A 21,538-nucleotide genomic window follows, 5' to 3' on the forward strand; every position below is an offset into this window, starting at 1 on the left:
AAAAAAGTGATATCATCCTGAAGGCAGGTACCCTTGATATGATAAGATGAAAATGGCACTTTGCCTCCTCCCCAAACCCATAACTTTTACTCTAATGTATAAATCTCAGTTAAGGGACATTTTATAAAATCCCTGACCAGTACTTCTCAAAGTTGTCAAGATCATCAAAAACAAGGACACCTAGAAAACTCACATTCAAAAAGAGCCTAAGGAGACCTAATGACTCTGGGATAGACGAAGGACATTAAGTAAAAACTAAAGAAATTTGAATAAAGTATGGACTTAATAATGTATCGATACTGATTCATGAACCATAACAAATGTAAGATGTTAATAGAGGAGAGTGAATAGGGAGGGGCATATAGGACCCCTCTACACAATCATTGCAATTTTTCTGTTAAAATAAAACTGTTCTAAATAATAAAGTTTCTTTTTAAACCTCCCCAAATGAGTATGTCTCCTTCCTTTTCCCAACTCTGTAAGTCATATAACTTCTCTCAACTTCAATTTACTTATCTTGAAATAGGGAAATTATTTTGAATCTTTCCAACTATTATACAATCAAGAACAACAATCTCGGGGACTTCCCTGGTGGTCCAATGGTTAAGACTCCTCACTCTCAAATGCATGGGGCCCAGGTTCCATTCCTGGTCAGAGAACTAGATCTCATGTATTGCAACTAAGGCCCAGTACAGCAAGATAAAGAAATACTTAACAAAAAAGAACAACAACACTCTCATTTAGTGGTGTTCACTGTGTACTAAATTCTCCCCGTGTAACCATCACAATGAAACTGTAGGCTGAGACTGTCATTTTTCTTATTTGTTCTTCATGGAAAGAGGCTGCAACTAGACCAAAGTCACAGAGCTTTGGTTGGTGGAAGCCAGATTCAAACGCTAATGTGTCTGATGTAAAAGGCTCTGAACTTGTGTTCGTCACTGGCTCAGACCCCTCCTTCACTCTTTTAAGCCTGTTAACAGATGCTGCCCAGCCCAAAGCCTATTTTGAAAGATGTACCTCTCCAGAAAAACTGCTTATAAGTAAGCATTCTCCTTCATCAATCTCTAAAAGTCTCTTTCTTACCGTTTCTTCATTTTTATTGGAATAGAGTTTGTTTACACTGTTGTGTTAGTTTTTGCTGTACAGCAAAGTGAATCAGTTATATACATATAACCACTCTTTATTAGATTCTTTTCCCAGTTCCCTGTGCTATACGGTAGGTCTTTATTAGTTATCTGTTTTATATATAGTAGTATGTATGTGTATCCATCCCAATTTCCCAATTTATCCCTCCCCCGCCTTACCCTCAGTAACCATAATTTTGTTTTCTACATCTGTAACTCTATTTCTGTTTTGCGGATAAGTTCATTTGTACCCTTATTTAGTCTGCTCATATAAACGATATGTGATATTTGTCTTTCTCTGTCTGACTTACTTCACTCAGTATAATAGTCTCTAGGTCCATCTGTGTTGCTGCAAATGGCATTATTTCACTCTTTTTATGGCAGAGTAATATTCTATTGCCTTATGTACAACATCTTCTTTATCCATTCTTCTGCTGATGGACATTTAGGTTGCTTCTGTGTCCTGGCTATTGTAAATAGCTCTCCAGTGAACACTGAGATGCATGAATTTTTTGAATTGTAGTTTTCTCCAGATATATGACCAGGAGTGGGATTGCTGGATCCTATGGTGGCTCTATTTTTAGTATTTTAAGGAACTTCCATATTGCTCTCCATAGTGGCTGTACCAATTTACATTTCCACCAACAACGTGTAGCAGGGTTCCCCTTTCTCCACATTGTCTCCAGAATTTATTGTTTGTCTGTGTGTGTGTGTGTGTGTGTGTGTGTGTGTGTGTGTGTGTATAGAAAGGAAAAGTTTCTTTATTCAGGAGGCCAGCAACCCAGGGAGAATGTGAACTCATGTCCAGAAGCCAACTCCAAAGATTTTGTTCAACCAAAATCTTTGTAAAATTTTAAAAGGGAAGATCATCTGGGGAGGAGATCAGAGTTTTTATTCTTTTCCTCTGTGTGAAGATTTTCTTCTGATTGGTTGGTGGTGAAATAACAGGGTGGTGTTTCAGGGATCTTGTGCTCAGCCTGAAATTACCGTCCTCCACCTGGTTGGGGGCCTCAGTTCCTACTGTTGTCTGGACTTATGGAGGATCAGGTTCTTTGTGCTTTGGCGCAGAAAGAATTCAGTGAAAGACAAAGTGATAGACAAGAAATGCATTTATTTAGAGAGAAACACATTCTACAGACAGAATGTGGGCTGTTTCAAAAGAGAGAGCGGCTGTTTGTAGATTTTTTAATGATGGCCATTCTGATTGGTGTGAGGTGATACCTCATTGTAGTTTTGGCCTGCATTTCTCTAATACTTAGTGATGTTGAACATCTTTTCATGTGCTTTCTAGCCATCTGTATGTCTTCTTTGGAGAAATGTCTCTTTAGGTCATTTGCCCTGTTTTTTTTTTTTTTGATTGGGTTGTTTGTTTTTTCAATTGAGCTGCATGATTGGTTTGTATATTTTGGAAATTATTCCCTTGTTGGTTGCTTTGTTTGAAAATATTTTCTCCCATTCTGAGGGTTTTCTTTTCATCGTTTTTTTTATGGTCTCCTTTGTTATGCAAACGTTTTTAAGTTCTTTCTTATGGTTTCTGACCAGAAAGGCATCACCAGCAATTGTTCTGCAAGTACCCTGTTCCAGGCACAGAACTTGGTGCTTATTAACATGGAGAATTCATAGAGTAATGTTAAACAAACAAACAAACATTAAAACTCCAGTTTCATGTATTGTTGGTGGAAATGTAAAATAGTTAAGCCACTTTAAATAGTTTGGCAGTCCCCCAAAATATTAAACATAAAACCACAGTATGATCCAGCGATTCCACTGCAAATTATATACATAGGACTTCCCTGGTGGTCCAGGGGCTAGGAATCCGCCTGCCAGTGCAGGGGACACAGGTTTGGCTTCTGGTCTAGGAAGATCCCTCATGCCTTGAAGCAACCAAGCCCAGCAACCAAGCCCATGCACCATAACCACTGAGCTTGAGCACCTACAGCCCATGCTCTGCAACAAGAGAAGCTACTGCAATGAGAAGCCCACTCAATACAACTAGAGAGTAGCCTCTGCTCACCACAACTAGAGAAAGTCCATGCAAAGCAACGAAAACTCCAGCATATATAGCCCAAAAAATCCCCCCAAAACAAAGTATACCCCTGAGAAAATTGAAAGGGCTTCCCTGGTAGCTCAGTGGTAAAGACTTCACCTGCAATGCAGGAGACCCAGGTTCAATCCCTGGGTGGGGAAGATCCCCTGGAGGAGGACATGGCAACCCACTCCAGTATTCTTTCCTAGAGAATCCCATGGACAGAGGACCCTGGAGGGCTGCAGTCCATAGGGTTGCAGAGTTGGAACGACTGAAGCAACTGAGCTCAGCTCAAGAAAATTGAAAACAGGCATTCATACAAAAACTTGTACACAGATATTCACAGCAGCATTATTCATAATAGTATGAATAAACAACTCAAATATCCATCAGCTGAAAAACAGAAAACACAATGTGGCATTTTCATACAACAGAGAATATTACTTGGCAATAAAAAGGAATGAAGTCCCAACACACGCTAGAATATGAATGAACCTTGAGACCACAATACTAAGTGAAATAAGCCAGTCATAAAAGACAAGGTGACTTGTATGGTATGTGAATTATATATTAGTAAATTTGTTTTTCCCCTTCATGGATCACAGCCTTGTCATGGCAAAGGGGCTTGCATAACTCAGTGAAGCTATGAGCCATGCCGCATAGGACTACCCAAGAAGGACAGGTCATAGTGAAGAATTCGGACAAAAGATGGTCCAGTGGAGGAGGAAATGACAACCCACTCTAGTATTCTTGCCTGGAGAACCACACGGACAGTATGAAAAGGCAAAAAGATATGATACTGGAAGAGGAGCCCCCAGGTCAGAAGGTGTACAATATGCCACTGGGAAGAGTGGAGGGCAATTACAAATGGCTCCACAAAGAACGAAGTGGCTGGGCCTAAGTGGAAATGATGCTCAACTATGGATGGTGATGAAAGTAAAATCTGATGCTGTAAAGAACAATATTGCATAGGAACATGGAATGTTAGGTCCATGAATCACGGTAAATTGGACATGTCAAGCAGGAGATGGCAAGATCAAACATCAACATCTTAGGAACTGGTGAATTATGCAAAAAAGGTCTTAATGACCCAGATAACCACGATGGTGTGCTCACTCACCTAGAGCCAGACATCCTAGAGTATGAAGTTAAGTGTGCCTTAGGAAGCATTACAATGAACAAAGCCAGTGGAGGTGATGGAATTCCATCTGAGCTATTTCAAATCCTAGAAGATGATACTGTTAAAGTGCTGCACTCAACATGTCAGCAAATTTGGAAAACTTGTCAGCAGTGGCCACAGGACTGGAAAAGGTCAGTTTTCATTCCAATCTCAAAAAAGAACAATGCCAAAGAATGTTCAAACTACCATATAACAGTGCTCATTTCATATGTTAGCAAGGTTATGCTCAAATCCTTCAAGCTAGGCTTCAGTGGTGCATGAACTGAGAACTTCCAGATGTACAAGGTGGGTTTAGAAAAGGCAGAGGAACCAGAGATCAAATTGCCAACATCATTTGGATCATAGAGAAAACAAGGGAGTCCAGAAGAACATTTATTTCTGCTTCATTGACTACATGAAAGCCTTTGACTGTGGATCACAACAAACTGTAGTAAATTCTTAAAAGAGACTGGAATACCGGACTACCTTCACTGTCTCCTGAGAAATCTGTATACAGGTCAAGAAGCAACAGTTAGAACCAGACATGGAACAACAGACAGTTCAAAATCGGGAAAGGAATACATCAAGGCTGTATATTGTCACCCTGCTTATTTAACTTATATTCAGAGTACATCATTGGAAATGTAAGGCTGGATGAAGCACAAGCTGGAATCAATATTGCTGGAAGAAATATCAACAACATCAGATATGCAGATGATACCACACCAATGACTGTGGCGTGGTACAGGAGAAAGTGAAGAGGAATGAAATAGCCTCTTGATGAAGGTTAAAGATGAGAGTGAAAAAGCTGACTTGAAACTCAACATCAAAAAAGCTAAGATCATGGCATCTGGTCCCATCAGTTCAGACTCTTTGCGACCCTATGGACTGCAGCACCCCAGGCCTCCCTATCCATCACCAACTCCCGGAGTTTACTCAAACTCATGTCCATTGAATTGGTGATGCCATCCAACCATCTCATCCTCTGTCGTCCCCTTCTCCTCTCGCCTTCAATCTTTCCCAGCATCAGGGTCTTTTCACATGAGTCAGTTCTTCACATCAGGTGCCAAAGTATTGGAGTTTCAGCTTCAGCATCAGTCCTTCTAATGAATATGCAGGACTGATTTCCTTTAGGATTGCCTGGTTGGATCTCCTTGCAGTCCAAGGAACTCTTAAGAGTCTTCTACAACACCACAGTTCAAAGGTATTAATTCTTTGGCACTCAACTTTCTTTATAGTCCAACTCTCACATCCATATACGACTACTGGAGAAACCACAGCTTTGACTAGAGGGACCTTTGTTGGCAAAGTAATGTCTCTGCTTTTTAATATGCTGTCTAGGTTGGTCATAACTTTTCTTCCAAGGACAGTGATTTTGGAGCCCCCAAAAATAGTCTGTCACTGTTTCCACTGTTTGCCCATCTATTTGCCATGAAGTGACGGGACCGGATGCCATGATCTTAGTTTTCTGAATGTTGAGCTTTAAGCTAATTTTTTCACTCTCCTCTTTCACTTTCATCAAGAGGCTTTTTAGTTCTTTCTTCTTCACTTTCTGCCATAAGGGTGGTATCAACTGCATATCTGAGGTTATTAATATTCTCCCAGCAATCTTGATTTCAGCTTGTGCTTCCTCCAGCCCAGTGTTTCTCATGATGTACTCTGCATATAACTTAAATAAACAGGGTGACAATATACAGCCTTGATGTACTCCTTTCCCTATTTGGAACCAGTCTGTTGTTACATGTCCGGTTCTAACTGTTGCTTCCTGACCTGCATACAGATTTCTCAAGAGGCAGGTCAGGTGGTCTGGTATTCCCATCTCTTTCAGAATTTTCCAGTTTGTGGTGATCCACACAGTCAAATGCTTTGGCATAGTCAATAAAGCAGAAGCAGATATTTTTCTGGAACTCTCTTGCTTTTTCGATGATCCAACGGATGTTGGCAATTAGATCTCTGGTTCCTCTGCTTTTTCTAAAACCAGCTTGAACATCTGGAAGTTCACAGTTCACGTACTGTTGAAGCCTGGCTTGGAGAATTTTGAGCATTACTTTACTAGCGTGTGAGATGTGTACAACTGTGTGGTAGCTTGAGCATTCTTTGGCATTGCCTTTCTTTGTGATTGGAATGAAAACTGACCTTTCCCAGTCTGGTCCCATCACTTCATGGCAAATAGAAAGGAAAAAAGTGGAAGCAGTGACAGACTTTATTTTCTTGGGTTCCAAAATCACTTGTAGATGGTGATTGAAGCCATGAAATTAAAAGATGATTGCTCCTTGGAAGGAAAGCTGTGACAAACCTAGACAGCATATTAAAAAACAGAGACATCATTTGGCCAATAAAGGTTCATATACTCTAAGCTATGTTTTTTTCTGGTAGTTATGTATAGATGTGAGAGTTGGACCATAAAGAAGAGTGTCAAAGAATTGATGCTTTGAAATTGTGGTGCTGGAGGACTCTTGAGCATCCCTTGGACTGCAAGGAGATCAAACCAGTCAATCCTAAAGGAAATCAACCCTATATATTCATTGGAAGGATTGATGCTGAATCTGAAGCTCCAATACTTTGGCCACCTGATTTGAAGAGCCAACTCATTGGAAAAGGCCCTGATGCTGGGAAAGATTGAAGGCAGCAGGAGAAGAGGGTGACAGAGGATGAGATGGTTCGATGGCATTACCGACTCAATGGATGTGAATTTGAGCAAACTCCAGGAGATAGTGGAGGGCAGAGGAGACTAGTGTGCTGCAGTCCATGGGGTTGCAAAGAGTTCGACATGACTCAGCGAGTAAACAATGATAACAACAAAATTTGTTGTTTTTAAAACCCTCCATTTAATAAGGAAACCATGGCACAAGAATGAGCACATTCCTTAAGATTACACAGCTACTCTCCTGAGTTCATTCAGGGCAAGATACACACTTCCAAACAGCAGCATCTCGATGGTACATGATCATGGTTTTGTTTTGTTCTTCCCCAATGTTGACAGTCTTTTCTGGACTCCCCCTTTACCTCTGCCTGAAGAACTGCCCGAGTTGGGTCAGAGTAGGAGATGGGTCAGTGGAAGATAATAGTTACCAGGACTCTTTCATTTCACTCCTTCATCTCGTATGAGTTTACTGTTCCTCTCTCTGTTTACTCCTGTATCTCCAGGTACTACTAGTTCCGCACCCAGCATGATGGATGCAGCAAATAGCCATTGAAGGAATAAAAGGCAGACAGAGGAGGTTTCTGACTTTGGCTCTGTTAAAACTCTCAGAGGTAGAAATGGAGTAGGGGTGAGGTGGTGCACAGCATCAGGGATCTGAGGAACTTGTGGGAGAGATCTAGGAGACATTGGATATATGTGTCTAGAAAGTATTTCCCTGAGAATTCCACACCCAAATGCTTACGGGGACCAGGGAGGTGCCAGGAATCATGACAATGGCCTGTTCCTAAACAATGGATTGGAAAGGACAGTGGCAATCTGGAGAGAATACGCCCCATCTCAAAGGACAGTCATAGGGGAAGTAGGTACAGTGTCAACAGATGAGTTTTCAAGAGAAGCTGAGAACAAGAACTGCTGGTGAAACCTTGTGTGCAAGCCAAGCTTCCCCTGGCCAATCCATTTCTGACTTGTCAGCATGAACTAGGCTTGAGTCCTCCCGAGAAGTCAGGTATGGGTGGCGGTGGCAGAGGATGCTGGATCTGTCTTTCCTAAGGTGATCAATGGGTACACTTGGAACAAGTCAATTCTGGGTAGTTTGGGTGAGAGCCAGCTTTTGTAGCTTAGTTTAGTAGTCACTTGCTTTTTGAATGATTATACCAAAGAACGTTAACTGTATAGTACATTTCACAGGATCCCATTTTTTCATAATATTTTAGAATACCAAGTAAAGTAACTGGAGGAATATGCCCAAATTAACAGTGGCCATCTCTGAGGAATGGGATTATAAAGCATTTTTTCTTTGTACTAAGTATTTGTGTACTTATAGTTTTATAATGACCATGTATTTAAAAAATCAATTAAAAAAATTACACCTCTTATCTAACACTAGTTACTATGCGTGTTCATATACATGTGCAGGTGAACACAAATACCAAATGATTGAGAGTGGTTACCTCTGGAAGGGTATGTGCCTTGGGTGTGTTGATAGATGCTCAAGTGCTATAGCTGGCCCTCCCTGTCTGTGGTGCCGCATCCATGGAGTCAACCAACCATCAATCGCGCGGTACTATAACATGTATTTGTTGACAGAAGTCCACATATAAGTGGACCTGTGCAGCTCAAATCTGTGCTCAAGGGTCAACTGGAGTATGTACTCCTCGCGGTCAAAAAGTATGCAAAACTTCATTGCCCAACACTCCAATCCAACCCCTCCAGAGGGAGAACAAATTGCCCAGGTGGGAAGGAGGGTAAAACCCTCATCAGGACAAGGCAGTATTGTCCTCATCCCTCCCTGACCCCAGGACCCAGCCCAATATCCACCCAGGTGATCCAAACACACTCAAAGAGGAGCCAAGGGGCCTCATTGTAACACTCGTTTTTATATAAATATCTGCAAGTCATGTTACAGAATAAGCCCCACCGGGGAAAAAAAGTCAACGTTATGTTTTTGTTAAATCAACCCCTGCCTTCTAGGTTGGGCCCCAGCCTGGGGGCACTGCTGCTTTGGGAAGGCTGGGGCTGCTGCCAAGAGGCTGCTGAAGAAGCTGCCTACGTGGCCCACCCCCAGGCCGACCCCCTTCTTTGGTGTGTGGTACATGGTGACCTTCTCTGGCCCCCACTCAGCCTGGGGCAGGGTTCTGGGGGACAGGGTTCTGGAGAGCAGGGCCCAGGAATCCTGGGGGCACTTGGAATAGAGTGGGTGGGGGGAAACCAAGCCACTAAGAGGTGGAGTATGAAGCTTAGAGGTTGCGCCTTTGGGGAGTGGGGGCACAGAGGTAACAGGAGCAGGTGGGGGAACCCGGGCTGTCAGTCAAGCATGAAGCATCTGCCCTTCTTTCTGACCTAGGTACCCAGGTCCCTTCCCCTGTTGGTCCCCCTCCTGCTGGTCCCCGTATTCCCAGGAATAACCCCTGGGTTCCTGCCTGTCCCCTCCCAGCTCTTCCCGCTTCAATTCCCCCTCCCCCCACAGAGAGGCCAGAGGCTAGGAACACAGCACCAGTCTTAGGATTTAATTAACCAGGAAGGGGGATTATTGGGAGGGGCACCCCTGTAAAAATGTACAAAAGGTCTGGGGGGCTATGTGGAAGGGGAGATAAATATGTACACGGAACCCCCCTTCCTTTAGCCCCTCCTCCCCCAGCCCTGAGAGGGCATGAGGACTTGGGTGGTAGGTGACGAGGAGGGGGGCACTTTGGCCTCTGGCTTAGTGAGCCCTTGGGGAGGCGGGCCAAGGGCCTAGGGGCCCTCAGAAGGGGCGATGGTGCACCTCAGGAGATCATGAGATGTGACCTCTGAAATGACCCCCACTCTCAAGTACACACACACACCACACACACACACTCTCTCTCACAGACACACACACACACACACACCTCTCTAGAGGCTTCTGACCTCTGCCCTCCCAGTGACCCCAAGGTCCAACTGATGCGTGATCTCATGGGGGTTGGGACTTCTGCTCCCAGATTCCATGACCTCCGAGGTGGCTGGTGAGGTCATGACCTCTACCCTCCAGCCCTGGCTTGAAAACCTCAGCTCTAGAACCTTGTCAGAAGAAAGGGGGGATGGAGCTATGCCCCTGCCCCTCCCCTTCCCTCACCTGTCAGCCCGGGCTGGGCCAGGGGCCCGAGGAGGGGAACTGGGCCGGGGGGCGGGCACAAGCGGAGGTGGTGCCCCCAAAAGGGCTCCTGGTGGGGTCTTGCTGAGAAGGTGAGGGGTTCCTGGGGCCGCAGTCGGTGGTGGCGGCGGAGCCAAGCGGCTGTAGAGCAGGGGATGGGCAGGCTCCAGACCATAGAGGCGGGCGGCGGCCACGGCCCCAGGTCCAGTCAGCTCCTCGCCCGCCTCGTAGAAGCGGGGCGGCCTAGCGAGGCGAGGGGGCCCAGCCAACCAGGTTGGCTCCAGGAAGCCAGCACAGCGCTCTGGAGGACTAGGGCCCAGAAATGGGGGTGGCCGGGGCCTCTCAAACAGCAGGTGAAGGCCTTGGGGCCCGGTGGTGGCAGCGGCGGCAGCGGCGGCGGCGGCGGCAGCGGCGGCGGCGGCGGCGGCAGCGGCCTCTTCCTTTCGCTCCTCCTTTACCCGCACTGACTCCTTGGTGGGCCGGGCTCCTTCCTCACCAGCCCGGGTCTTGGGAGTAGCAGGAGAAACTCGGAGCTGGGGCCGGGAAAAGGGGAGGTCCCTGGGGGAGGTGAGGAAGGAGAGGATGAAGGAGCTTAGATGGATGGTGGGCAGCAGGCAGAGGGCTGGGCAGGTGGGGAGCACGTGAAGCCACACCTGTCCTTCTCCTCCTTGGTGAGAGAGGGCTCCCTCCGCTCCACCGGCCGCTCCTTGTCTGAGCCCGGGGTCCGGGCAGCCTCAGGGGGCCGGACCCAGGCAGGAAAGGCCAGAGGACTGCGGTGCAGGCGGCCCCATGGGTCTGGGGGGGAGGCGAAGGCTGGTGGGGCCCCTGGACTTTCTTTCTGGGCAAAGACGGCGCCGGAGTCTAGACAGAGGACAGAGCAAAAGACAATGGGAGCCAGGGGTGATAGGGCCCACTCAGGCACCCTCCTGGCCCCCTGCCTGAGCACAGCAACCCACCGCCCTAGTCCCCACCCCACCCCTCCCCATCCCCTCCAGCACTCACTGAATGTGGGGCTGCCCAGGCCTCCAAAGGCCCCGTTGGAGAGGGCAGCCAAGGAGGCGAAGCTTGTGGGACGCCCAAAGGGATCTGTGGGAGAAAGGGGGGACGGTCAGAGCATTGGGCGGCCGGCTCCGAGCAGGCATCATGGACTGGCAAAGAGGCTGGTCAGCAAGCAGGCCCTGGAAAGGTACTGAGGTTTAATGTGCAATGTGTTGTTTAACAGCATAAGTTCCATGAGGGAGGTGAGATCATTCCCATTTAAGGAAGATCAAACAGGCTCAGAGAGGTGAAGTGACTTGCCCATCAATGGTCATCTAACCTGTGAGCGGTACCCCTAATCCAGGCCTCTGACTCCAAGGTCAGGCTCTTACCCCACATTCCCCTATACCCGCCACCCAGGCCAGCTCAACAGCCAGCCACTCCCCTGAAGAACCTCTGCTAGCTGCCTCCCACCCGCATGCAACTGAACCCTGACTGTGTGTATGTCACATAGCCATGAGAACACCTAACCTGCCAGCGGGGGAAATCTCACAATTGCCTCTTCTAGAACACCTTTCCCTGGGCCAGCCGGCTCAATTCTTCCTTGTTCATCCAAACTAGGATAAATCTCCCCAAGAAGCTGGCGGAGACCACTGGGAGCCAGGGACCATGCTGCACAGCCTTCCTCCACACGCCTCTCCCCACTACCCCTGGCTATTTCAGACAGTGACTGAGCTGGGCGATGACTCTGCCCTTCGTTACCCCATTTTACAGACTGCAAGATCAAGGTTCAGAGCAGGGAGAGTAACTTGCTTGAGGTCACAAAGCAAGTGGACCCAGGTCTACCCTCCATTCCAGCTGCCTCTCAGGTTTAATTTCAATCCCCCGCTTAACACCTCCAAGAAGTCAGGGTCAAGGCCTGGGTTGCCCAACATGCCCTTGGCTCTTACCAATGTGGGTGCTGGGACTCAGAAAGGGTCCATGGGCCCCGGGAGCTGCCGTGAAAGGGTTGGCTGCAGCATGGACGGCACCTGAGGCAGAGAGGTGGATGAGGCTGAGTGTGTGCAAGGTGGGCCTCGGGCTACAGGTGGGCACCCTCAGGCCCAGAGAGGGCTGGCCAGACTCACCAGTCGCAGTGAAGAGGGAGGCGGCCGGGTGGGAGAGCTCCTGCCCAGGGGGCAGGGCCCCATAGGGCCCCGGAAGGCAGGGCAGGAGGTCGTTCCGAAAGTCAAGCTTGTGGGAGTCGCCCTGCATGGGACAGGGAGAGGGGCAGTGAGTGAGGCAGGTGTGGTCCCGCTCTTGCTCTTCCACCCTGAGGCCCCCTCTGAGAGCTGGCTGGTGCCAAGGGAGGGCTAGGGTGAGCCTCTGCCTCTCTCCAAACCTTCTCTGACCACCCCCCAGTTAGCTAGAGAACCTAGTACTGACTGTGGAGTTGCTCAGGCAGCGACCAGGGATAGGAGAGGATGTTTCTGGCCAAGATTCTGCCAAGCTCCACTGAAGGTAGACACCCAGAGCTCAGGCAGGCCCGCTCTCCCCAGCCCTCCGGCCCCAGTACCTTCATCTTTTCCTGGTGTCTCAGGATCATGTAAGCCACGCGCACGTGCATGGCACACCACTTCCCTGGTTTCTGCCGCCCCAGAAGGATGACCAAAGGGAAAGGGAAGGAAAGAACGTTCACTCGTCACCCACTCCAGACCTGGCCCTGGGCCCAGCATCGCCATACAACATCCCCACTTGTCAACCCCTACAAGTGAGGGGTTAGGACTAGGTTCATTTCACAGCCTAGGAAACTGAGGCTCAGAGAGAGAAACAGTCTTGCCCAAGGTCCCACGGCCTGCTATGTGTGAACCCGGGCCTGCGGTTTGCAAGCCTTTCGTTTCCTGCTGTTCCATCTGGCTACCTCCATGTCTTGGGCTTCTGGCTTATTCCCAAGCAAGACCCACCCCTCAGACAAACACGCTGACGCCAGCCCCCAGCCTCATGCAGCCTGAGGTCCTCACCAAACTCACCCTCAAAGGTGGCCGGAAATGGTCAGGGATCTGGGAAGGGCAAAGCAGAGATTGGCGGCAGTTCAAACCTGTTTACTGACCTGGGCACCTCATCTCCATAGTCCCCAGTACCCCGCCCACCCAAGCACCTCTCGTGTGGCACCCTCAAACCTTTCCTTTTCCCCGTTTCTCCAACTCCAGGCATCTCCCTTCCAGCACCAAGTTACTGAACCTGGCCCCAAGGAGGTGCCCTGCCTGGAAGGCTGTAGAATGGGTTAGTGGGCAGCAGGTTTCTCAGAGAAGAGTAGCTCTCTGACTGACAATTTCATATATAATGAGGATCTGCTTAAGATTTCTTTAGAAAAACACCTTTACAATTGTTAAAACAAGCTGGAAAACCTCTGGACTAGTCTCTTTAGGAACTATATCCTATGCTTTTCACCATGTTCCCAGAGCCCTGGGCTTTAAGGCTGTTGCCCATGTCTTGTCACAAAGAGGTAGCTTATCGTTTTGTTAAGGACAGAACTTCCTGGTATGATGTCATTTGGAAAAATAGAATGCTGTGACTTAAAAAAAAGAAACCTGAAAACTCTTATAAAAATTACTGTCCTAGTAATCTTATTTCTGGGGCAACTTCACAAAATTCCTATCCCTCATGCCTGAGAAACTCTTCACCCACAGAAACTCCCTCTCCTCAGATTCTCAGGGATACCCCTGATCACATATTAAAGAGAGGGATCAGGGGGTCACTCTCAAGTCAACACTGCTCTCCCTCAACAGATCTTCGAGCTCCCTGAGGACCTGCCTTGACCCCCCTCACCTGTGTCCCCTTTTGGGGAAGCCCGCTCGGCACTGTCCCCAGTCGTGGTGGCAGCTCGGGGTTCGTGCTCTGAGAAAGGGGAGTGGAGGGATCAGTCAGAGGAGCTGATGCCAGGCATAAAAGGGGGCTAGAATCAAGCTGGGGGCTGGGACTGGGAGGGAGTACGGCTTTGAAAAAACCTGGATCCACAGGGTGAGGGCAGGAGGAGGGGCGTGGTTTGGGGCAATGAGAAGGTACACGGTTCTGGGGGTGTCTGGGTTTGTAAGGGGTGGGAGGTGGTGGTGGTGTCTGGGTTGGGAGCTCACCTTGGGCTGGAAGGCCCCCTGCAGGGAGCCAAAAGAGACAGCCGGTGGGAGGCCCGGAGGGAGGCCGGGCACTGCGGGAGGGAAGGCCGTGTACGGCTGTGGAGAGAAGGGGACTAGTCCAACTGGGGGTGGAGGTGGAGCCCAGGGCGGGTCTGCTCATCAGTCCTCTGGCCTCCACCCTAGACCCCCCACCCTCCCCCAGGGAGCTCTCCCAGGTTCAAGGCTCTTGCTTTGAAGCTGAAGACTGGACCCCCACAGTCAGGGCCACACACTGATATATCAATGCCCACACACCACACACACACACTCACATTATGCCGGAAAAGGCCTTCCATCTTTCCTGGATATTTCTCAAACTAGGGAAGAGAAGGGAAGAGTAAGCTGCCAGCCAAGAACCCAGGGCTTTCCCCTGGAAGCCACACCCTCCCGCCAGGTCTCTGAGTCTCATCGCTGGCCCAATGAGGAGCTCACCATGTGGGGGCCGTGGGGTGGCAGCAGGCCCGGGGGGTAAGGGGTGAAGTGCTGGTGGGTGTGCTGGTGGGTGTGCTGGTGCTGGTGGTTGTGCTGGTGGAACTGGAAGGCCAGGGGCCGGGCCGAGCCCCCTGCCCCCACCACCTCGGGGCCACCCTGGGCATTCAGGTAGCGAGAGTTCAGGTCCTGGCCGATCAGGTCCTGCTCTGTGGGAGGGGAGGGGGAGAAGGCTTTAACATCTGTAGCCACCATGGCAGCCTCCTTGGGCCCGGGTGACTGGCCTTCCCTTCTGGCCTTGGGCCACTCCCTCCTCAAGCCCTGCTGCCTGCTAAGGTCCAGATGCCCCGAAGTCAAATGGGCCCAAGCCCAGGGCCATGGCCCCCCGCCCCCCGGCCAGGATCCCAAACTCACCAGAAAGGGCGTTAGCGGCTGAGGCCCCAGGGTGCCCTGGCACCTGCAGCAGGGGTGGGGGTGGGGGCAGGGTGGGGCCAGGGGAGAACAAGGAGGGGTGGTGGGGTGGTGGGGGGGGCCGAAGCCCAGGAGGGGGGAAGCTGTGGGTGGATAAAGGCAGGGGCAGTGAGGGCGTCGGGGGCCGGTGGGTGAGCTGCGCGGACGAGGAGGAGGCAGATGAGGAGGAAGAGGACGAAGAGGATGATGAGGGGGGAGGTTGAGCCACGGGAGGGGCCGGGGCCTTGGGGGGCGGCCGTGAAGAGCTGGGGAGAGAAGTGGGGAGATGAGTGAGGGGCTGGGAGGTGCCAGCTCTGACGGGAGGGGGTCAGAAGCCTGGGAGATAGCTTGACCCTGGTTCTCCAACATGGAAGGTGGTAGAACCTGGCCCCCAGGACCCCTACCCCTCACCCAGGGAACCCATCCTCAGACGGAAGTACCTCCCACACCCAACAAACCCCCCTCCTCCTGTCTCTTCTTCCACACAGCTGCTTCTGACGCCTCTGGTCTTTCCCTTTTCTGACTCAATCACAGCACAAAACATATCATTCACTTTGACGCTTAATTACAACAGGCCACCTGGGTTCCCACCCAAAGCCAGTGGAAGCAGCACTGCGCTGGTCTGGTGTAGGAGTCAGGAGGCCTGAATTCTAGGCCCATCTTGCCATCAACACCCTGGGTGACCTTGAGCAAGTCACTGCCTCTCTCTGAGCCTTAGTTTTCTCAATAAGGGAAAAAATGATAATGATGATAACAACAAAAATTGCATCAATCCTTGAAGTGTCATTAATTCTTACCCTTTAGTGAGCACTTACTGTATGCCAAGTGCTGTCACCTGCTTTACACGCTGATCCAAGTCTCCAACATTCCACATCACCTTCCTAACTGCTGCCGCATCCCTGGGACCCCTTGTACCTTTTACTTCTTTAAACTTAACTCAGTTTCTTTTCCACTTGGCCTCACCAAACAGCAATGTGTAAAATTAAGGGGCTGAGGTACTAGTTGTATCTTTTTTTTTAAACACATCAAAGCTGAAAAAATTTTACTCACGTACCATCTAAAATTCTCTCACACACCACTAACAAAAGTGTGTACACACTTTGGGAAACACTGCATTAACTCATAATTAATCCTCACAACAGCTTTACAATGAAGGTACTATTATTATTTCACTTTACAAAAAGAAAAAATTGAGGCTCAGAGAGGTTAAGTGACTTGTCAAAAATCAAACAGCCATTAAGTGGCAGAGTAAGAATTTGAATCCAGGTCTGAATAACACCAAAGTCAGCACTCTTAGTCATCATGTCAGCATTTCCCAAAGTATGTTTCAAACAACACTATTCCTAAGAGATGTGCCTTACAAAAAAAAAAAAAAACTTGGGGAATAAAATTGGGAAACGGCACGAACTGGATTCCTCTGCAAGTCAATGTATAATGGGTTCTGAGAAGTCCTGTAGTAATCTCTTTAAATTTGTCCCACAGTATCTCTCAAACTTTTTAGCCCCAAAATCCCTTTTCAAGTGATATCCCACAGGAACCAACCCATGTCCCCAGACACAGAATGCAGGGGTTGGCACCAAAATGACTAGGCCTTTCCAGACCCGGCCAGACCTCCCAATCACTCACCTGCCAGTGCTGAGGTCCAGGCTGCTGCCATAGGGGGAAGTGCGGAGGCCAAAAGGCGAAACCCGAAGCTGCAGCTGGGGCTGGGGTGGGGGTGGCAGACTGGGGGCGGCCGGCAGGGGTGCAGGGGGTGAGACAGGAGGCCGAGGGGCTGGTGGAGGCGGTGGTTCCTTCGGGGGGAAAGGCACTAGCAGCGGGTCGGGCCCTGGGGGCTGTTCCTGGCTCCGCTCCAGGCCCGACACTTTAGGGACTACGGAGAGTTTTGCTTCACAGTTCCCATTGAAGGCGCCATGGGGGCCCGAGGCTGTGAGGGCAGGACGGCAAACATACTCAGTTAAGGACCATACTTACCCAATTTCCCTCCCTTATCTCCAACCCCAGCCCTTGGGACCAACCTTTGCTGGTTGAGACAGTAAAGGACGGGTCGAGGTCATCATCGGAGACCTGGGGAAGGATAGGGACACAGTCAGGTTCTGGTCAGGTCAGGCCTTCACCCAGGAAGGCCAACAGCCTCTGGAGTTGGCTAGGCACTGGTAGTGGTGACAAGCCTATTCCCTCAGCTTAGCTGAAATCCACTAAAGACTGTGGGCTCTAGGAGGCCCAATGCTCGGGGAAAAGGGTAGAGCAACTAAGCCTGCGCATCTGATAGGCCAGGAAGACTGAACTGAGGCAGTACTGAAGTAACGGAGAAACAGGTAAATCAAGGCAAAAATGTTTGATATCACTAACTGCTGGCCCAGACTGTCTACCGGGCTTATAGATCTATTTGGTCCATAAATGTCACCAAAAGTTTTAAACTAACTGCGAATACTTAGAAATCTGGAGATTTTTCATAAAAACTCAGACTCAGGTTCTCTTGACAATAGGCTCCCAGTCTCCCACTTGTGCCCCGATCAGATGGACAAGAACTATTTGCTTCACTACAGAAGTCCCTGTCCAGTCAACTTTCTAAACTACAGCAAGACATACATCAGGGAATACACGTTTAGTTAGTGACAGGAGAAGAACATCAACTGCTAGAACACACTTTCAAAGCTAGCACATCAGCCCTAAAAGCAAAATGAAACACACCTTTATAGCATACGTTCTTACACTGTGTACAATAGTTTAGCATCCTCACTGCCACGACTATTGTCTACAGACTGTAATCTATAGAGGCAGACGAATAACCAGCAGGAAGAACCAACTGGGTTCCATAGCCACCCTGGGTTTCCGTGGAGAACCACTGGTATCTCCAAGCGCTTTGGAAAGGATAGCATAGCAAGGCATAGGCCTTTGATTCTTTGGTCAATTGGCTCCAGTCACCAAATGAAACTTGTCATTTACTTTCTCAATCTCCCCCACCCCCCAACCTGCCTACCTGCCCCATGCATCCTCCCCAAACATCCATTTCTGGCTCGACTTAACTCCCTTTCCCCACTTAAGGGAAGACTCTGTCTGCTGCACAAGGAGACCTTTAAGGCACAGTTCATTTTATAAGCTGTAATACTGCCCACCCAACAAGCTCTAGCCCCACTCACCCTCTCGTCCAGATCACTTTCTGCATCACACTGGGGAGAAGGAAAGACAGAGGTGTCAAAACAGGGAAGAGAAGGGGGGTCCAAGGTCAAGGGGTGTTTCAGACAGGGAGTGAACGGGGAGGGGCCCGTACAGGTGGAGAGCACTTACTATGTATCCAGCTTCCAGAGAATGACGGGAGGAGGCCTGAGAAAGACCAGAGTCCAGAGGTAAGGGAGGCTGGCTGGCGAGGCCTTTGGATAAAGTCTAAGCTCCCTGGCAAGGCACTGAAGGCCCCTCATGACCTATTCTCAGTCTCCTTCTATTCCCCACCCAGTTCCCAATGCTCTGGCAACTTTTCAAATCTACCAGATTCTCACATCTCTGCGCTTTTGCCCAAAACAACTTAGCCCTATTTCTCTTCTCAGCAACTTATGACTATCCTTCAAGGCCTGACTAAGACATCCCAGGGGGCTTTCCCTAACCACAACCCTCCTCCCATCCCCCAGGCAGAATGAGTGGCTTCCTCATGTGGGTTTCTGCAGCATCTCTCCCAGATCTCTACCTTCTGGTGCCTCTCAAGTTTTGGTCTAGGTGTTTGCTCAAAGATTCTTTCCTACTAGACTGACACTGACTTGAAAAGGGGTGCAGAGCCCATATCTAATTTACGATTCAACTACATCCTTTTAATACATCTCTGAATTATCAATATGTTCAAGGCAGACCCAGTATCAGCCCAAAGCAGTCAAGTCTGACTGTGGACATGTCTTTATCAGTCCGGGATGGGGCAGTGGGAGCTCAAATATGCTCTGCCTTTCTCTTTGACCTGAGAGACTGGGGTCACTTCACCATGGGTAGCAGCACTGCTGATGGAAAATGGGTCTATGTGAAGAACATTCGGCTCAGAGTTTTAAAGGACAGGGATCTGGGACAAGCTCACCTCTTTCCTCCTCCTCTTATTGGGCCATTTTCGGGCCCGATCCCCAGAGGGCCGGCCAGGCTCTCGATCAGAGCTGTCCCCTGGTTCCCCAGTTGCCCCACTGGAGCCCCCCCTCTTCCGCTTCCCAGAATGCTTCAGCCGATGCTCCAGTCGCTCTGGGGGCTGAAGAGACGCATCCTTCTGTGGAGGAGGAGGTGGGACTAAAGTACATACATGGTGGAGAAAAGAAAGCTCCCCACCTCTCTAGGGGTGACCAAGTTACCAAAGTGGCTCCCGGGCCCGGTAACCTGGTTGATCCCTGGAGACTAGCTCTACCTCCTCCCACCCCAGGGTGGGGCAGAGGCCTGGCCAGAGGAGCCGGTTGCTCTGGTTTGGGGTGCCAGCATTCCCCCCTCAACTCCACCCACTCCAGGCACCGTACCCTTCTCTCTGGCCCTCTGAAGCCCCCCAAAGGTCCCCGGCCCCAACAGGCCCCACCTGCAAGGCCTCGAGGCTGGCGAAGCTGGCGATAGCGAAGCCATCGATCAAGTCCTCCTCTTCTTCTTCCTCCTCCTCAGGCTCTTCCTCGACCTCCCCATCGTCTGCGCCCCCCTCCTCCTCCTCCTCCTCTTCCTCCCCGCGGCTGCCCGAGCCAGCAGGCCGCTTCCGAGCTCGGGGTCGCGGGGGCCGAGGCCTGGGACGCGGCCGCCGCCGTCTCGGGCCTCCAGGCCGCTCTCCAGACGAAGCTGACGACCACGGCCTGGCCGGCGGCGGCGGCGACGACGAGGACGAGGAGCCCCGCGGGGCGGCCAACAGGGCCCGGGGCGCGTCGCCGCCGGGACCTCGGCGGCGCCGCTGCTCCCGGTCTCGGTCTCGGCGCGAGCAGCGCCGCCGCCGCCGCTCCCCCTCAGCGGCCCAGCCCGGGCCCGGAGCAGCGGCCGCTGCCGTCTCCATGGCGACCGCCCTCAGCGCCGCATCCGGAGGCGGCGGGCCCCGGAGCGGCCTGTCCGCAGGCCCGGGGTCGCAGGCGCGGCGCTGGCGGCTGCACAGGGACGAGAGGGCCACGGCTTTCCCTTTAAAGCAGGATCTGCTCGCCCCGAGCGTGCCCCAAGGCCAAGGCCCAGGGAGCCGGCACCGCCCCCGGGGCGACAAGCCCGAGAGCCCCCCCTGTGGGGCCGGCGGGGCCGAGACAGCGAAAACGGGGCGGCCGTCCCTTTAAGGCAAGGCCTCAAGTTGTCCAGTCTCTGACTCCTTTAAGACGACCCGACGGTGTCCGACCGGCCTAGTTCGGTGGCTGCCCCCTACCAGGGGTCGAGACAAGTCTCCCCGAAGAAGAGGAAGGGCCACCCCTTTAAAAGGGGCCGAAAGCTCGCCCCGAAACGTCGACCTCCCCTTTAAAAGTGCCTCAAGTCCTCCGGCTAAAAAAGGCCACCCCTTTAAGGAGTCCCGGGTTCTCCAAACAGCAGGCCGCCCCTTTAAGGGCTCGGGAGTTAGTTTCTAGTCCTCCACAAACGGCCACTTCCCCTTTAAGTTGAATTTAAAGGACTTCTTGCTTTGAGAAGTGGCGATGAGAATCCCCTGCTCGCTCCAGTTCTCCCAACAGCACAGTTCTCAATTTGTCAGCGTCTGTTCGGCGGCTTCCCCTTTAAAGGCTGGCGTTGTAGTCCGCCGAGATAGGTGGCCACCCCTTTAAGGAGATTTAAAGGGGCCTCTTCCAGGCCCAGCTCTTCCAGCCTCCGCCTCCGGTCGCCATGAAAGGCGCGAGGTGGGGGGCGGGGCCGAGGGGCCAGCCCTCCAAAGCCCCGGATGTGAGGCAACGGTGACGGGTCGAGCTTGTCTGTCTGCCGACATAAAATTCTCTTCCTTCTTTCCTCCGTCTCTGTCTGACGTTCGCCTTAAAGAATCCGGAACGGCTGCTGGGCAGCTGGGGAGCTCCAGCTCACCCTCCTGTCGTCTCCTTTGGAGTCTTGTGCCTCTTCTCCGCCAGGACTTCCCTGCCCCTCCTCCCTCTTCCTCCTCAGCCTACGCCTCCTTCCTCTCTCTGTCTCCTCCCCCTTTTCGCCCCCTTCCCCTCACCCCCCTACAGGCTTAGCCGTTGATAGGCTGAGAAGTGTACGTCAAGTCGAAGGGGCGGAGTCAAACGCGGGAGGGAGGGAGTAATATGTAACCGCCCTCAAGTCTTGGATTTGGTATACGTCAGGTTAGCTCCGCCCCTCATCAAGTCTTGTGACTCAACTGGTTAGAAGTAGGCGCTTGGGGCAGTCCTCCAGATGACCCCGCCTCTTCCTGCTCTTCGTTTATTGGCTACTCTCCTGACGGCGTCTAGCCGAGGACCTGGATCTAGAGTGCGAGTCGTTGGGGACAGTTGGCCGCTGGGTGGCGCGCGGCCGCGGAAGGACACTGTCCACTGCCAGTTATGTGTTCT

The 21,538-nt window shown here is 50.8% G+C and overlaps 1 protein-coding gene across 1 annotated transcript; it reads right to left on the reverse strand.

Annotated features, from left to right (window-relative positions):
* Positions 1 to 9,445: 9,445 nt before the first annotated feature.
* Positions 9,446 to 21,164, reverse strand: FBRS (fibrosin). The gene is made up of 18 exons (XM_025275532.2): positions 19,612 to 21,164; positions 19,135 to 19,314; positions 18,366 to 18,401; positions 18,218 to 18,247; positions 17,093 to 17,141; positions 16,701 to 17,001; positions 15,039 to 15,340; positions 14,628 to 14,833; positions 14,468 to 14,512; positions 14,157 to 14,252; positions 13,852 to 13,920; positions 13,053 to 13,082; positions 12,599 to 12,670; positions 12,171 to 12,291; positions 11,994 to 12,074; positions 11,068 to 11,151; positions 10,719 to 10,926; positions 9,446 to 10,623 (listed from the first exon to the last, which is right to left on the reverse strand). The coding sequence occupies exons 1-18, from the start codon at positions 20,065 to 20,067 to the stop codon at positions 10,044 to 10,046; spliced, it is 2,946 nt and encodes a 981-aa protein (XP_025131317.1). The 5' UTR covers positions 20,068 to 21,164; the 3' UTR covers positions 9,446 to 10,043.
* Between the last annotated feature and the right edge of the window lie 374 nt (positions 21,165 to 21,538).

This window comes from Bubalus bubalis, chromosome 24, assembly GCF_019923935.1.
Source record: "Bubalus bubalis isolate 160015118507 breed Murrah chromosome 24, NDDB_SH_1, whole genome shotgun sequence".
Taxonomy (NCBI): domain Eukaryota; kingdom Metazoa; phylum Chordata; class Mammalia; order Artiodactyla; family Bovidae; genus Bubalus; species Bubalus bubalis.

Bases quoted from the DNA above. Each gene is read 5' to 3' on its own strand.
- FBRS (XM_025275532.2), bottom strand. From the start codon at position 20,067: ATGGAGACGGCAGCGGCCGCTGCTCCGGGCCCGGGCTGGGCCGCTGAG. The intron at 17,142-18,217 runs GTGAGTGGGGCT...ATCCTTCCCCAG, and splicing joins AAAGTGATCTGGACGAGAGG to GTCTCCGATGATGACCTCGA. The intron at 14,253-14,467 runs GTGAGTGTGTGT...TTCTCTCCACAG, and splicing joins AAGGCCTTTTCCGGCATAAT to CCGTACACGGCCTTCCCTCC.